Genomic DNA, 16,421 nt, shown 5'->3' with positions numbered 1-16,421 from the left:
GATAGTGCCCTCAGATCACCACTGAGAAGGAAAAACAGCTATTTTGTATCATCTGGGGCTGTGCAGTTGGGGCTGATCTCCTGTGAGTCCAGGCTTCAGAGTGGCATAAGTGGGCAACAGTAGGTGTCGAGGTGATGCCTAGCTTTATGAGAAGGCTCTAGGTGTGAGATGGTGAGGATTCTGGGAATATCTGTGTTCTTCCACAAAGCTCCTGAGAAGCTCTGGAGGTTCTTAGTTATGCTTCTGAGTAATTCCAAGGAGATCTCAAGATCAACACAAGCCTAAAGGAGACCCTCGTCCTAGATTAAATAGACAACAATGTTCTTCTAGGTCTATCCCTTGTAAACCTACATCCTCAGGAAATAAGTTTTGGTCCCATAATCACCCTTCAGGTGTAGAGGTGGGATGGGGCTGCCCTGTTGCCACTGTGGTCGCAGGACATGCCACGTTGGATAGCTTACTGTAGCATTTCTCAAATTTTCTGACTTCAGAACCCATTTACACTCTTAAAAAGTATCAAGGACTCCAAAGAACTTTCATGTATCTGGGTTATATCCGTGTTTACTGTATTGGACCCTAAGACTGAGAACATTTTAAACTACAAACATAAACGTACAACCCTTAGCCCTCAGGGCTATAACATCATTACATGTCTCATAGACTCTGGAAAATTCCACCAATACACACACGCATGATAAAATGAGAGAGCAAAGGCAAACAACATGTTCATGTTTCTATTGAAGTAGTTTTGACTTCATAGGCCTCCTGAAAGGTTCTCAGAGACCCCGGGGGTTCTCAGATCACACTTTTAGAACTGCTTGCTTACTCTGCAAAGTGAGAAATAAGATATCTGATTGACATTGATTTAGGACACTGTGACTGACATAAGGCATTCAGCCAACCATCAGGGCATTTTTAATCTCACACATACACACACTTTCTGAGTTACAGAAACGAACTTTCAAGGATTGGGGACCTGGGGCCTTGAAGGCAGCTTACATATGCTGTCCACACACCTGAATCTCTAAATGCGAAGGTATTGCCTGCTTGAGAACAGTGAGACACCTTGTTAAGGATTCTGATCTGCCTAGTAAATATATAAAATGCAATGGAGAATAAGCCACAATTGAAGCAAGGAGCCTCACCTTCTACTTTTCCTAGAGGTGTAAATTTGGTACAAATAGCCCCTGAGTTATTGAGAGTCCCCCAACAAACTTAAGATCTGTTCATTTAGGCAATGAGTAGGGGTAAGGAATTGTCTCTGAAATCCTAATTTTGAAAGACCAATCCTTATACTTTCTCTGTCAAATAGGGAGGTATTATTATAGTTATTAAACTATTTTAAGAGCAATAGAAAAAAATGGGATAAGCAGTGGCTGAATCACCAATAGTCACAGTCCTCGTATGTCTGAGGTTCAGGTACTTAAAATCACATGAGGCCAGGTGCGGTGTGTTTACTGTATTGGACGCTATCAGTGTCAATCAGATGTCCTATTTCTCACTTTGCAGTGTAAGCAAGCAGTTCTAAAAGTGTGATCTGGGGTCTCTGAGAACCTTTCATGAGGCCTGTGAGGTCAAAACTACTTTAATATAAACACGAACATGTTGTTTGGCTCTGCTCTCTCATTTTGTCACGCATGTATTGGTGGAGTTTTCCGGAGTCTATGAGACATGTAATGATATTATAGCCCTGAGGGCTAAGGGTTGTATGTTTATGTTTGTAGTTTAAAATGTTCTCAGTCTCACGCCAGTAATCCCAGAACTTTGGGAGGCCAAGGCGGGCAGATCACTTGAGGCCAGGAGTTCAAGACCAGGCTGGCGAACATGGTGAAACCCCCATCTGTACTAAAAATAAAAATTAGCCAGACGTGGTGGCGCATACCTGTAATCCTAACTACTCAGGAGGCTGAGGCAAGAGAATGGCTTGAACCCAGGAGGCAGAGGTTGCAATGAGCTGAGATTGCACCACTGCACTCCAGCCTGGGTGACAGAGTGAGACACCATGTCAAAAAAAAAAAAAATCACACGTTTGTACATGGTATGACCCACAGGCATTAATACTGTATGTAATATCAGTATTAGAAATTCAAAATTTTTAGCATTTTCAAAGTTGAATATTTTAAAATATTACTGTCAATGAAACTGCTTTTTAATGGTTCTTAAATTTATGTAACTGTTTTCAAAACACTTTCACTGTTAACTCAGATGATCCTAAAAGAAATCTAAATAGGTGAAATAGATAATATTATTCTGGTTTTGCCAACAAAGAAACTGAGGCTCAGAGAGTGAAATGGCTTCCCCGTGGTCAAGTCACAATTGAAACTCAAAGTATTCTACTGTCAAGTCCAATTTCCTGTGTTAAAAACAATAACTAATCATTGTCGATTGGGGATTTTTTTTGGTAGTGTTTAAACATTTTTTTTTAATTTGGTGTATTAAGGGTAAGCGTTTTACTTTTAATGCTTAAGATATTTAACATCTCTGGCAGGATTCGTTTAATATTTTTGTGCATATGCTGCTGCATTATTCAAATTGATTGTGATACATTTTTGCTGAGTTACTCATAAATGTGGGTTTTTCTTTCCTTAATAATCTTTTACTAGGATCACACCAGGGTGGGTGCAGATACCTCTCAAGATATCCAGCTTTTTGGCATAGGAATTCAGCCTCAGCACTGTGAGATTGACATTGCATCTGATGGAGACGTCACTCTCACTCCAAAAGAAAATGCAAGGTAAGAAAAGTAAATGGCGACTTCACGTGTCTTGTGTGCCTTATTTTCAGAAGGAGAAGGCTGCTCTTTCTGTTTGCTTTCAGCTATATTAAAGTTAAGGATACATGGGGGTCCTCATGGGGGCCTTGCTTTCTGATTGTAGAGAGTGATTACTGTGAAGGAGTGACTATTTTTGTATGCGAGTTCTAGTTCCACTTAATCCATAACTCTGAGCTTTAGAACCCTGTAAAGATCAGGAGTCCAATTATGAGAGTAAGTGAAAAGAGTAACTTATTGGAAAATTAAAACTCAAAAGGACATTTCTTTTCTTTCTTCAAACTTTACCTGACAGTCCTTTGGCAAATTAACCTTCAATTAACTATTTAGTTATCTTGTCCACCTCCAGTGTTTTGTTTTGTTTTTAAATACCAGAAAATTGGCTAGGCGGGGTGGCTCACACCTGTAATCCCAGCACTTTGGGAGGCTGAGGCAGGAGTATTGCTTGAGCCCAGGAGTTCAAGACTAACCTGGGCAGTATAGTGAGACACCATTGCTACAGAAAATAAATAAAAAAATTAGCCGGGCATGGTGTTCAATTCCTCTAGTCTCAGCTACTTACAAGGCTGAGGTGGGAGGGTCACTCAAGCTCAAGAGGTCGAGGCTACAGTGAGCCATGGTCATAGCACTGCACTGTAGCCTAGCCTAGGTTACAGAGCGAGACCCTGTCTCAAAAAAAAAAAATGTAGAGAGAATAATATAATGAAACCCCATGGACCCGTCCTCCAGTTTTAAAAATGAGCATCTCATAGACAATTTTGTTATTTATATGCCTTCCATATCTCCTCCTCCTTCCTAAAGCAGGCCAGGAACAGTGGCTCACACCTGTAATCCCAGCACTTTGGGAGGCCAAGGGGGGCATATTGCCTGAGTCCAGGAGTTCAAGACCAGCCTGAGCAACATGGCGAAACCCCCTACTCTACAAAAAAATACGAAAAATGAGCTGGTATAGTGGTGCACACCTGTAGTCTCTGCTACTCGGGAGGCTGAGGTGGGAGGATCACTTGAGCCCACGAGGTTGAGGCTGTAGTGAGTCGTAGTTGCTCCATTGCTCTCCAGCCTGGACAACCAGAGTAAGACCATGTCTCAAGAAGAAAAAAAATTATTTTATTTATTTATTTATTTATTTATTTATTTATTTATTTTGAGACAGAGTCTCACTCTGTTGCCCGGGCTGGAGTACAGTGGCAAGATCTCGGCTCACTGCAACCTCTGCCTTCCAGGTTCAAGCAAACCTCCTGCCTCAGCCTCCCAAGTAGCTGGGATTACAGGCGTCCACCACCATGCCCAGAAAAAATAATTATTTTAAAGTAGATTCCAGATTTTATAACATTGTATCTATAAATATCTCACTATGTCTCTCTAAAAGATGAAGATTCTTAAATATAGTTTCAATATCATCATACCTAAAATAATTAATAATAATTCGTTACTAATCTTCATATAGCCAGTCAGTGTTCAGATTTCCCCAGTTGTCTCATCAGTTTTCTTTTTCAGTTGTTTCTTGAAATTAGGATCCAGATAAGATCCTACCATTGTTTTATAGTATTCCTCTTAGATCTCTTTTAACAAATGGGTTTCCTCTTCCTCTCTTCTGTGTGTGTGTGTGTGTGTTTATCCCTGTCTCTCTCTGCCTCTCTCTCTTCTTCCTTGCATTTTATTTGTTGAAGTCACCTCATTGTTGATCCTAGAGGTTCCCACAGTCAGGATTTTGCTCACTGCATCCCATGGCATCATTTCACATCCTCCATTGTTCTCTGTATTTCCTAAATTGGCATTTAAATGTGGAAGCTTGATCAGGTTCAGCTCAAATTTTGACAAGAATAGCCATGGGTGGTGCTTTCTGTCTCCATCAGGAGTGCATCATGTCAGGTTGTCATTCTCTGAGGGGTGTTGGCAGCCCTTGGTCCTCATGGCTTAGATTGTGTGTTTTCATAGTGGTTACACATTCTGCTCTTCCTTCTTTAAGCGTTTGTTGGAATGCATTTATTAAGAGAAAGCTCCCCTAGTTATCTCTTTGGCTACCAGGACAAGGTCTTGTGCTCCTTCCCATTTACCTGGTATTTTCCCTCGTGTTCTCCCAGGTCCTGTGTGAACGGCACCCTTGTGTGCAGTACCACCCAGCTGTGGCATGGTGACCGAATCCTATGGGGAAATAATCACTTTTTTAGGTAACATCTTTGTGTTCTGTAATATATTTTCGTATACATTTTTTCTGTTATCTGTTTAAGTGTAAAACAAGTTGATTTTCTCTAATGGTGAAAAACCCCACAGAATAAACTTACCTAAGAGGAAACGTCGAGATTGGTTGAAAGACTTTGAAAAAGAAACGGGCCCGCCAGAGCATGACCTGGATGCAGCCAGTGAGGCTTCCTCTGAACCAGACTATAACTATGAATTTGCACAGATGGAAGTTATCATGAAAACCCTGAATAGTAATGGTAAGACCCTCACTCTGTGTTCCAGCGCCTTGGGCATTTCCTCACCTCACATCATTCAGTGAGGGATAAGCATGCATCAGGTGTCATTCCGCATTCCACATTTTAAACACATAAAACTGCTCATTTCTTTAAAAGGCCATCAGTGAATAACTAATGACAAGATGTGGGGGAGATGGTCTTCTCCCTCAGTTACAACGAGGATATGGATGGTCCCGTTTTTGAGACCTCTTATTCCCAAGCGAATTGTGGTGACATTTCCATGGGCCTAGAGTACTGAATGATTTTGACAAAATTCCTTACCAAATTTCTCATCATCGAGCCTGTCATATCTGAATCCTTGAGAATGTGAAAATCCCCAACAGAATATAAATTCAGGAATTTCAAATATAATCTATGGAAAGATAAAAGTCACAGCATTTTAGTGTAAACTCAATTGGAAATTTTACCCCAAAGATATTTATTTAATAAGCCCAGATCACTTTTACAAAAATGATAGTGAAAATGAAATGCTTTATAGCCTCTTTATTTGACTTATACCAAGTTTCACATCTAAAAGTCCGTGTTCCTTTACCTTTTCTTTCTTATTCTGTGCCTATACACATCTGCCTGCATTAAATAAAATAGACACCAAATTCTTTCCTTTTTTGCTGTTTTATAAATCTGCCCTTTCTTTTCCCATCTCCCAGTGTCTTAATTGCTAGATTTGATGACTGGGACTTAGAAGCCAGAAGCAATGTTCACCTGTTACCAACCACAAGATGACATTTCTGGGACTAGAATGATTTTATGAGGATAAAACTGAGGCTGTTTAGGGGTACCTGAGAAAGGTAGTTTGTAGGCTCAGTCCAACCTCTCCTTCTCATTCATCTGATCTTGGGGCACCTGAGGTTCCCTAACTTGAACCAGGGTGGACCTCCAGGGCCCTGAGGGCCCTAAGACAGGCAGCCTCTACCTGACAGGGGGCTTGAAGAGCATTTTGGTGTTTTGTTTTTTTTTTTTTGAGACGGAGTCTCTCTCTGTCGCCCAGGCTGGAGTGCAGTGGCACGATCTCGGTTCACTGCAAGCTCCACCTCCCAGGTTCACGCCGTTCTCCTGCCTCAGCCTCCCAAGTAGCTGGGACCACAGGCGCCCGTGACCACACCTGGCTAATTTTTTTGTATTTTTAGTAGAGACGGGGTTTCACCGTGTTAAGGCAGGATGGTCTCAATCTCCCGACCTCGTGATCCGCCTGTCTTGGCCTCCCAAAGTGCTGGGATTACAGGCATGAGCCACCACGCCCAGCCGAGCATTTTGTTTTTCACAGTTGAGCTCTTCCCTTAAACATTGGCTTTCTCACTTTACTCTTTGAGCCTATCTGGGAAGAATTTGAGCATAGAGAATTGTGTCATATGTGCTGCCAAGGCAAGCACATGGTGAGAGAATTATCAGATCTCTGGCATATCAAATTGGGGATTCTGTTGCAGGAATAAAGCTTTTGGCCTTTTCATTGATTTCTGTTTATGAAGTTTTTGCCTAGGGGGCCTCTTTTTTTAATTATAAAAATGAAATGTAGGGCCAGGTGTGGTGGCTCATGCCTGTAAATCGCAGCACTTCGGGAGGCCCAGGTGGGCAGATCACCTGAGGTCAGGAGTTTGAGACTAGCCTGACCAACATGGCAAAACCCCATATCTCCAAAAAATACAAAAGTTAGCCAGGCATGGTGGCACATGGCTGTAATCCCAGCTACTCGGAAGGCTGAGGCAGGAGAATTGCTTGAACCCAGGAGGCAGAGGTTGAGCCAAGATCGCATCACTGCACTGCAGCCTGGGCGACAGAATGAGACTTCTTATCAAAAATAAAAAAAGAAATTTAAATTAAACGCCAGGCATGGTGGCTCACATCTGTAATCCCAGCACTTTGGGAGGCCGAGACGGGAAGATAGCTTGAGGCCAGGACTTGGAGACCAGCCTGGGCAACATAGTGAAACTCCATCTCTACTAAAAATACAGAAATTAGCCAGGCATGGTGGTTTGCACCTGTAATCCCAGCACTTTGGGAGGCTGAGGCAGGCAGATTACTTGAGGCCGGGAGTTCGAGACCAGCCTGGCTAACGTGGTGAAACCCTGTCTCTACTAAAAATACAAAAATTAGCCAGGTGTGGTGGTGCGTGCCTGAAATCCTAGTTACTTGGGAGGCCGGAGCACAAGAATCACTTGAACCTGAGAGGCGGAGGTTGCAGTGAGCCAAGATCACACGACTACACTCCAGCCTGAGCAACAGAGCGAGAGTCTGTTTCAAAAAAAGAAAGGAAAGAAAGGAAGGAAGGAAAAAGAGAGGGAGGAAGGCACAGAGGGGGAAGTGGGGGGCGGGGAGAGAGAGAAAGACAGCCAGCCAGCCAGACTGTGAAAAACAAGTGTAATGTATTTATATAAAGAGTATAGGGGCCAGGCACGGTGGCTAATGCCTGTAATCCCAGCACTTTGGGAGGCTGAGGCAGGTGGCTCACCTGCAAGACCAGCCTGGCCAACATGGTGAAACCCCGTCTTTACTAAAAATTAAAAAATAAAAATTTAGCCAGGCATGGTGGCAGGTGCCTGTAATCCCAGCTACCCAGGAAGCTGAGGCAGGAGAATCACTTGAACCCGGGAGGTGGAGGTTGCAGTGATCTGAGATGGTGCCATTGCACTCCAGCCTGGGCAATAAGAGCGAAACTCTGTCTCCAAAAAAAAAAAAAAAGTATAGAACCATGAAGAAAAAAGTAGGAAAAAACAACTTTATGAGAAAGTTTGGCAATTTCTGTCTTTAAACAGTAAGAGTAGAGTGTTAAGATTAGCCACTGGGGCTTTTGGCCCTGCAGCGCAGGGTGGACCATAGCTAGGAATCAAGATTCATTCCACTCTGTTACTTCCCCACCAATTGGGAGGAATCCCAGAGACATTTCGAAGTGACGTTCAGACATCAGAATCACATTAATGGGTTATTTAACAACCTAACTGAGCAACAAGTCTGCTGTGAGTGATCTTTTGGAAGCCTGAGTGGATATAGGGTGTTCAGGAGGATGCAGACTCCAAACTCCAGGTGGAGGAACTCCCATTGGAGACAGCTCATTGCTTCAGTGGACGTTACAGAATCTAGACATCTCTAGTCGCTAACTCTGCAGTTTACAGGTGGTATCAGTTTAATCATTTAGCCCTCCAAGATCACAGGTTCCTTATTTGAATCAATTACTACCTTCTTATATATAAATTAACTCCTTCAATAATCAATGAGTATTTAGTAAGCATTTGTTAATTCCTCTGATCCTCTCAGCCAAACCAATTGGAGTCATCAGTGGCCTGGTGCACAGTGTTAACATGAATTATTCTTTTGTATCCCAGATCAGGCCTTGCTCTCCAGTGTTGATTTTGTCCATATTGAAGTCATATTTATGGCTGGGTGCAGTGGCTCATGCTTGTAATCCCAGCACTTTGGGAGGCTGAGGTGGACGGATCACTTGAGGTCAGGAGTTCGAGACCACCCTAGCCAACATGGTGAATCCCAGTCTGTCTTAAAAATACAAAAACTTAGCCAGGTGTAGTGATGTGTGCCTGTAGTCTCAGCTATTCAGGAGGCTGAGACAGGAGCACCACCTGAACCTGGGAGGTGGAGGCCGCAGTTAGAGCTGAGATCGCACCATTGCACTTCAACCTGGGTGACAGAGCAAGACTTCATCACAAAAAAAAAAAAAAAAAAGAAGTCATGTTTCCCGCTACCCCATCCTTTACCCAGTTCCAGTGGAGCTTCCCTTTGGGGCATACACACAGTCTCTGATGCAAGTGCTGATGTGCCGGTGGCTGGACGGTGTTCACTGTGATTGCCCTCTACTGCTAGGTGGCTTCCCGATAATAAGCCTGTCTGCCTGGTGGTCATCCCCTTGGTGGTCTTATTTGAAGATCCTCTTTCCTCTCATGTGGTTTCAGACGAAGCTCCTCCACAAACACTGGGATAAAGGTTTTTAATTGATTGGCATTGGCATGAGGGAGCTTGGCTGGTTTTTAGCAGTGCTGCTGATTGATGCTCATGCTCCATGCTTTGGCAAAAATCTAACTAACATGATTGGGAAGAAGCTGGAGTTTTCTGGCTGATGAAGGTGTTCTGTATTCTTCATTGAGGAATGTTCCTTTTCAATTATGAACACCCCACCCCCAACACACACACACACACACACACACACACACACACACACACACCATGTCCCAATTCCATTTGCCTCCCAGATTTTGGTTAAACTCTAACAGCAGCTATTCTGTATGTGTGCAACAGCACTGAAAAGTATTATTGGTATTATTACTGCTGTTATTGATGGCTTTGTTGCTGTTGACAGCAGAGCAGTTCAGGTCAGTAGTACTTCCAGATATATATTCACCTACAGTATCCCAGTAATAGGTAAGATTAATGTATTTTTTTAGTTTCTAGAGTAAATACTGATCTAAAATCCAATTCATTTGAATTAAAAGTAAAAAGAAACCTAGTATTTGTGGACAATAATGCCTTCTTCCCAGGGGTTTGAAATAGGAATCAGACAAAATAAGAATCATCTCTTTTTTCAATGTCAATGGCAGCTCTAAAAGTGCAACTTTGCCAAGCGCAATGGCTCTCTCCTGTAATCCCAGCACTTTGGGAAGCCAAAGTGGGAGGATTGCTTGAGGCCAGGAGTTCGAGACCAGCCTGGGCAACATAGTGAGCCTTCATCTCTACAAAACATTTTAAAAATAAAGAACAATTAAGGGGCTGACAAAGGGTCATGCGTAGTGCCAGTTTGTTCCATCTGGGATCAAATAGTTCTTTTTTTCTCCAAAGATCTATTTCCCCTCAATTCAGTTTTTTAGACATTTTGGTGTTAATTAATTCTAATTCTCTTTCTTATATAAATACCCCGCTACCAGCACCACTACCACCACCATTTTTTCTTTTCCATTCTTGGGATGATGGGTCGGTTTGAGCTCATTGCATAGTTACCTACTAAGTAAAGAAGAAACTAATGAGGACGAGAAAGTGCTATGCCCAAAGTAAACGTGGTCCTTTCTTTTTTCCTAAAATACTTACTTCTTTGAGATCTTGGCTTTGGGCACCTGGCTCACTATTTAAAACAGTTCATTCAAGAGAAGGAAAATGATAGGAAAAATAAACCTGTGGACAATCTCTTGATATTTGGTTGGTATTTTGAGAAAGGGCTGAATAATCTTTGGCTTCCGTCCTGGGTCACATCATAGAGTCAGATCGACTTGCTGATTTGGATGGTCTGTTTTAAAATATGCTGTGTGTGGGGTAAAGACTTGAAACTGGTTAATTGATTTGAAAAGAAAATGTCATCAAAGTTGTCCGTGAGAAAGGTGTTTGCAGACTAATGTTAGGGATCAGAGGCAAAACAAAAACCCAGCCCCTAGACCTCCACCGTAGCTGTGTGTGGTGAGGGCAGATCTGGGAGTTCGGGAATGGGGCTTACAAGACTCTACTGTGGGAGTCTCAGACGAAGGACGGATTGAGTTGCTCTGTCTTCTGTATTTGCACTTCAATTTGTGGCCACTCATCACGCCTAGTGAGTAGTGGTAGTGCTGTGTCATGACAGCTGCTGGTGCAGTTTCAAATAGCCTCACTCACGTGGCCTGTGTCAGCATGGAACCTTGGGGTGAGATCCCCTCTGCCTCAGTCATTTGGGATCATGTGTGTTTCTGCACTACTGACTAACAATGGAAATGTGGATTATATATCTTATTCAGTATCTCGTAGCAAAAACCCTATAATGCAGTTTTATAAAACGGTGTGTTTTCCAGCTTCTCTGGAAAAGATTTATAAACACTGTTAGGACAGTTGGGCTCCATCTAAATATAAATGGATGGCAAGTACTGTAGCACCCTGTCCTTTCTTTTTTAAACCCAGAGCCTATATACTGTTTGAGAAATATGTGTATATATTTTTTTAATTCTGAAAGAACTTTTCTTCTCTAGAGCTTACATTTAAAATGTCTTCAGATGCCCTCAAAAAAATTTTACCATATTTCTCATATTTTTTTAGAAGTTATAGGAGTTTGTCAGAAGTTCTGATGCTTAGGAATACATAGGTTGTTATTATATAGATAATGTTTTACCCACCCAGGATCTATGTTTGCATAAGATTTTTTGTTTGTTTTTTGGTTTGGGTTTTTTCCCCCAGTTTATATTCTTTTCTTTCTTTTTTTGAGATGGAGTCTCACTCTGTTGCCCAGGCTGGAGTGCAGTGGCACGATCTCAGCTCACTACAACCTCCGCCTCTGGGTTCAAGCAATTCTCCTGCCCCAGCCTCCCAAGTAGCTGGGACTACAGGCACATGCCACCACGCCTGACTAGTTTTTGTGTTTGTAGTAGAGATAGGGTCTCATCACGTTGGCCAGGCAGATCTTGAACTCCTGACTTCAAGTGATCGCCCACCTCAGCTTCCCGAAATGCTGGGATTACAGGCGTGAGCCACCACGCCTGGCCCCCAGTTTATTTTCCATCAGCTTTTTAAGTGATATATTTTAGGTCATGAGGTCAGGAGATCGAGACCATCCTGGCTAACACGGTGAAAACCCATCTCTACTAAAAATACAAAAAATTAGCCTGGCGTGGTGGGCACCTATAGTCCCAGCTACTGGGGAGGCCGAGGCAGGAGAATGGCTTGAACCTGGGAGGTGGAGCTTGCAGTGAGCCGAGATCGCGCCACTGCACTCCAGCCCGGGCAACAGAGCGAAACTCCGTCTCAAAAAAAAAAAGTGATATATTTTAGGAACTCATGTCAGGACTCTACAAAGAGAACTATTTTGCTTCTTTGAAAACATGCTGAATTTTAGAATTTTATATCAATAAAACAGTATCTTTTTCAAAAGTATCACTCTTTCACAGAATACTAATTGTAAGCAAAACATTGGGGGTAAGAGTACCACATCAAGTATTACCAAGTGAATGTCCTACCCCAGCCAATTAGTTAGTTATCTGAGTTAAAAACCTGACCCTGTCACTTTGTAGCTACGTGATGTAGATCAGCTGTTTAGCCTTTTTGAGCCCCAGTTTCCTCATTTTTAAAATCGGGATGATATCCACACTTAGGCTTGTTGCAAAGCTTTCATGAAGTGATGCATGCAAAGCAGATAGAACCTCTACTTGCGATGTAGCCAGGAGCTAGTAGAGTTATTGTTGCCATTGTGGTTGTCATTTTTATTAAAACAACTCATCTATACTGAGCTTTTCTTATGATTTTAAAAAAATTGATTCTTTTTGTTTTGAATTATTTAACTTTATTTTTTGAAGCTAACATGCTATCTTTTTCTCTTAATGCTAATATAGAAAATTATTACAATTTACATGTGTATTTTACAAGTTGATAGGGTATCTTGGAAAAACCAGTCAATAGCAATCATCAGGTAATATAAAAATTCCTCCTGAGTCACTTTAATTTTCAGCTTCTTTTCTGGAAATTAAACTGAGTGCCAATGTGTGGGAATACAGCATAAATGGCACTGAATAGCAGGCAAATGTGTGAATGTACAAGGAGAAAATCATGTCCCAGGCTGGTCTGAGAATGCATCTCTCAGTCCAATATAGTTCTGGGAAATATTAACTGTGATGATGATTTTCTTGTTCTACTATTGAGATTGTCTAACATTCTCCTTCCCTACACTGTCCTCACTTAGTGATGTCAGTAACTTTCTCCTTTTGTACATGTGACCCAGAGCCTTGATCTTTCTCCACAGTATCCAGCTCATTGGTCATTACCAAGTTGATGTCCTGCCCAGCCCATTAGGATTTACCTATACCACAACCATCACGGTAGCTCATTGGAGCAAGATCTGTTAGTACATCTATACCTTTTCACCCATGTGCATGGTGGTGAGCTCTGTGTCTGTAAACGTGAGATGTTAGAAACAGGTTTTTATTATTTTTGCAAGTGAATTGTCCTTTTAGATACTAGTCTGAGAAATTGCCAGACCATATCCTTAAGCAATATTTTCAAACATGTGCTGTGATCTGTAAGTTTCCTCCCACTTAGAGAAATTCAATAGTAATAGGATTTGTGGTGAAAGTCATAAATCTTTGTCGTATACCAAAACTGATATTAAATGGACATAGAAATGAATTACCATAAAGAAAGATCAAATCTTATGTGCTTCTGTGTTTGGAATTGTCCTAGATTTCGTGTAGTTTTTCTTCCCAGTGGATAAGATCACATTCCTCTCTCTTCCCCCATCTGCTGGTAGTAGGTTAATGATTTATCTAAACGTTAGGATGAGCTCATCGAATTGAAGAAAGTAACATAGAGGATGTGGAGAATGTATACTTACAAAGGGCATTTATCTGCAATGTCTGTAACAAGGAATTTGAGAGGATTTCCCTGATGTGGCCCCTCAGGCCTCTCACAAAAAGCGTATTGACTGGCTAGATTCCTTGCTAGAGGAAGCCCCCCACAGGCTGCAGTGCCTGGCATGAATGCTTGTTTTAGCCGCCACTAAGACACCTTGCCTTGTCTCTTGGCTCACTAGACCCAGTTCAAAATGTGGTTCAGGTCCTGGAGAAACAATACCTAGAAGAAAAGAGAAGTGCCCTAGAGGAGCAGCGGCTCATGTATGAGCGGGAACTGGAGCAACTCCGCCAGCAGCTCTCCCCCGACAGGCAGCCACAGAGTAGCGGCCCTGACCGCCTGGCCTACAGCAGCCAGACAGCGCAGCAGAAGGTGACCCAGTGGGCAGAAGAGAGGTAAGAACTGCAGTGCGGGCAGCCCAGAGTCAAGGCCCCAAGGCCGTGGGTCTTTGAGGGAGGGGTTTTTGAGACATGTCAGAGACAAACCTAGCAACAAGAGAACTCTTAATCCCATACGTGATATTGCCAATTAGCTTTTCCTTTCACAAATATTGTCCACCCTAAGTATGTTTACTATAATGTTAGCTGTTAAAGACCCCTCCTACCCCCAAACCCTTTACCCTTCAATAAAAATGGTGCCAAGTTGCAAGGGTTAATCAGGTATGTATTGAAATTTAGAAAGTTTGAATAATTTCTTTAACACAAAAGCATTTTTTTCTTATTTCTCATACTTTTGAATCTATTTAAATACAACTTCAGTGCTGATTAATCTACTAAATGTGAAAGTTTAAGATTTATAGCTGGGTGCAGTGGCTCATACCTGTAATCCTAGCACTTGGGGAGGCTGAGGCGGGAAGATCACTTAAGCCCAGGAGTTTGAATCCAGCCCAGGCAACATAGTGAGACCTTGTCTCTACAAAAAGTAAAAATTACCCAGACGTGGTGGTGCATGCCTATAAGGTCACTGGGAGGATCGCTTGAGCCCAGGAGTTTAAGACCAGCCTGAGCAACATAACGAGACCTTGTCTCTACAAAAAATAAAAAATTAGCCAGGCATGGTAGCTGGTGCCTATAATCCCAGCTACTTGGGAGGCTAAGGAGGGAGGGTCACTTGAGCCCCAGAGATCAAGGCTTTAGTGAGCTGCGATCATGCCACCACACTCCAGCCTGGGTGACAGGAAGAACCTGACCTGACTCAGGCCAGGTGCGGTGGCTCAGGCCTGTAATCCCAGCACTTTGGGAGGCCAAGGCAGTGGATCGCCTGAGGTCAGGAGTTCCAGACCAGCCTGGCCAACATGGTGAAACCCTGTCTCTACTAAAAATACAGAAAAAAAAGAAAAAATAGCAGCGCATGGTGGCAGGCGCCTGTAATCCCAGCTACTTGGGAGGCTGAGGCAGGAGAATCGCTTGAACCCAGGAGGCGATGGTTACAGTAAGCCAAGATCGCGCCATTGCACTCCAGCCTGGGTGACAAGAGTGAGACTTTGTCTCAAAAAAAAAAAAAAAAAAAGAACCTGACTAAAAGAAAAGATTTATGACTTTAAAATACTTATATCAGAACTCTCAAAGGAGAGAGTGGTGGAGTGTGGGTGGCAAGCCACCCAGGTGCCAAGGCAAGAGACCAAGGGCACAAGCTGTTCCAGTATAATAAAGATAATATATAGAATAAGAATAGTTATACTAGAAATAGATTATAGATATGATTATATATGAATATCATTAATCATTAGTTTGTAGCATTACTCTTTATTCCAATATTATAATAATCTTTGTTCTACGGTTATCACCTGGGAAAAACCAGCCATACAGAGATAGGAGCTGAAGGGACACAGTGAGAAGTGACCGGAAGACAAGAGTGTAAGCCCTCTGTTACGCCCAAACAGGGCCACTGGAGGGCTCCCTGGTCTAGTGGTAAGGCCAGTGCCTGAGAAGGCGCCCATTACCTAGTGGGCCTTGGTCTAGCAGTAGCGTCAGTGCCTGGGGAAGGCACTGGTTACTTAGCAGACTGGGAAAGGGAGTCTCCCTTTTCCCGGGGGAGTTAGAGAAGACTCTGCTCCACCACCTCTTGTGGAAGGCCTGACATGAGTCAGGCCCGCCCGCAGCCATCCGGAGGCCTAACTGTCTCCCTGTGATGCTGTGCTTCAGTGGTCACTCTCCTGGTCTGCTTTCATGTTCCACCCTGTACGCCTGGCTCTGCCTTCTAGATAGCAGTAACAGGATTAGTGAAAGTACTTAAAGTCTTTGAAATACATAGAAGAAATAATGGTGTAAGCTGTCCTCTCTCTGTCTCCGCCTTGGCTGCCAAACAGGGAAGAGACCCTTGTCCAGTGGACACATGACTTGCGTGACCTTCCTGTCATTGGTGATGGCTCACACTCTTTCCCCTGCCCCCTTTTCTTGTATCCAATAAATAACAGTGCAGCCAGGCATTCGGGGCCACTACCAGTCTCTGCGTCTAGGTGGTAGTGGTCCCCCGGGCCCAGCTGTCTTTTCTTCTATCTCTTTGTCTTGTGTCTTTATTTCTACGATCTCTCATCTCCACACACGAGGAGAAAAATCCACAGACCCAGTAGGGCTGGACCCTACAGTGGAGGAAATGGTAATAATAATAATCACCACTACCATAATAAGGACAATAGGCTATTGAAGACTTCAGTTGTGTTCTTGCCATAGTCCAGTCTTTTATTTAACATCCCAGCAGCAGTATGCCATAGGAACTATTATCCCTGTCTTATAGGTCAGGCAATCAGTTTAAATATCCTGCCTTAATCAACCATCTAGGAAGTGAAAAAAACAGAGTTTGAACCCAGGTCTCTCTGCAGTCTCCTAATAACACCTGTGTTATGATAATAATTAATAGTACTAATAAAAGCAACACCT

The 16,421-nt window shown here is 42.8% G+C and overlaps 1 protein-coding gene across 9 annotated transcripts in view; it reads left to right on the top strand.

Annotated features, from left to right (window-relative positions):
- The window catches only part of KIF13A (kinesin family member 13A), a 243,532-nt gene that overhangs the window by 156,446 nt on the left and 70,665 nt on the right, over nt 1-16,421 (top strand). For all 9 annotated transcript variants that reach the window (XM_063604760.1, XM_034961513.4, XM_034961510.4 and 6 more), the window contains exons 14-17: nt 2,604-2,734; nt 4,855-4,941; nt 5,045-5,211; nt 13,724-13,937. In XM_063604760.1, coding sequence (XP_063460830.1) covers nt 2,604-2,734; nt 4,855-4,941; nt 5,045-5,211; nt 13,724-13,937 — 599 coding nt within the window. The remainder of the gene's footprint in view (nt 1-2,603; nt 2,735-4,854; nt 4,942-5,044; nt 5,212-13,723; nt 13,938-16,421) is intronic.

The sequence above is a fragment of the Pan paniscus genome, chromosome 5 (genome assembly GCF_029289425.2).
Source record: "Pan paniscus chromosome 5, NHGRI_mPanPan1-v2.0_pri, whole genome shotgun sequence".
NCBI classification, from domain to species: domain Eukaryota; kingdom Metazoa; phylum Chordata; class Mammalia; order Primates; family Hominidae; genus Pan; species Pan paniscus.
The sequence above is the reverse complement of the archived record's forward strand: the minus strand, read 5'-3'. Positions and strand labels throughout refer to the sequence as shown.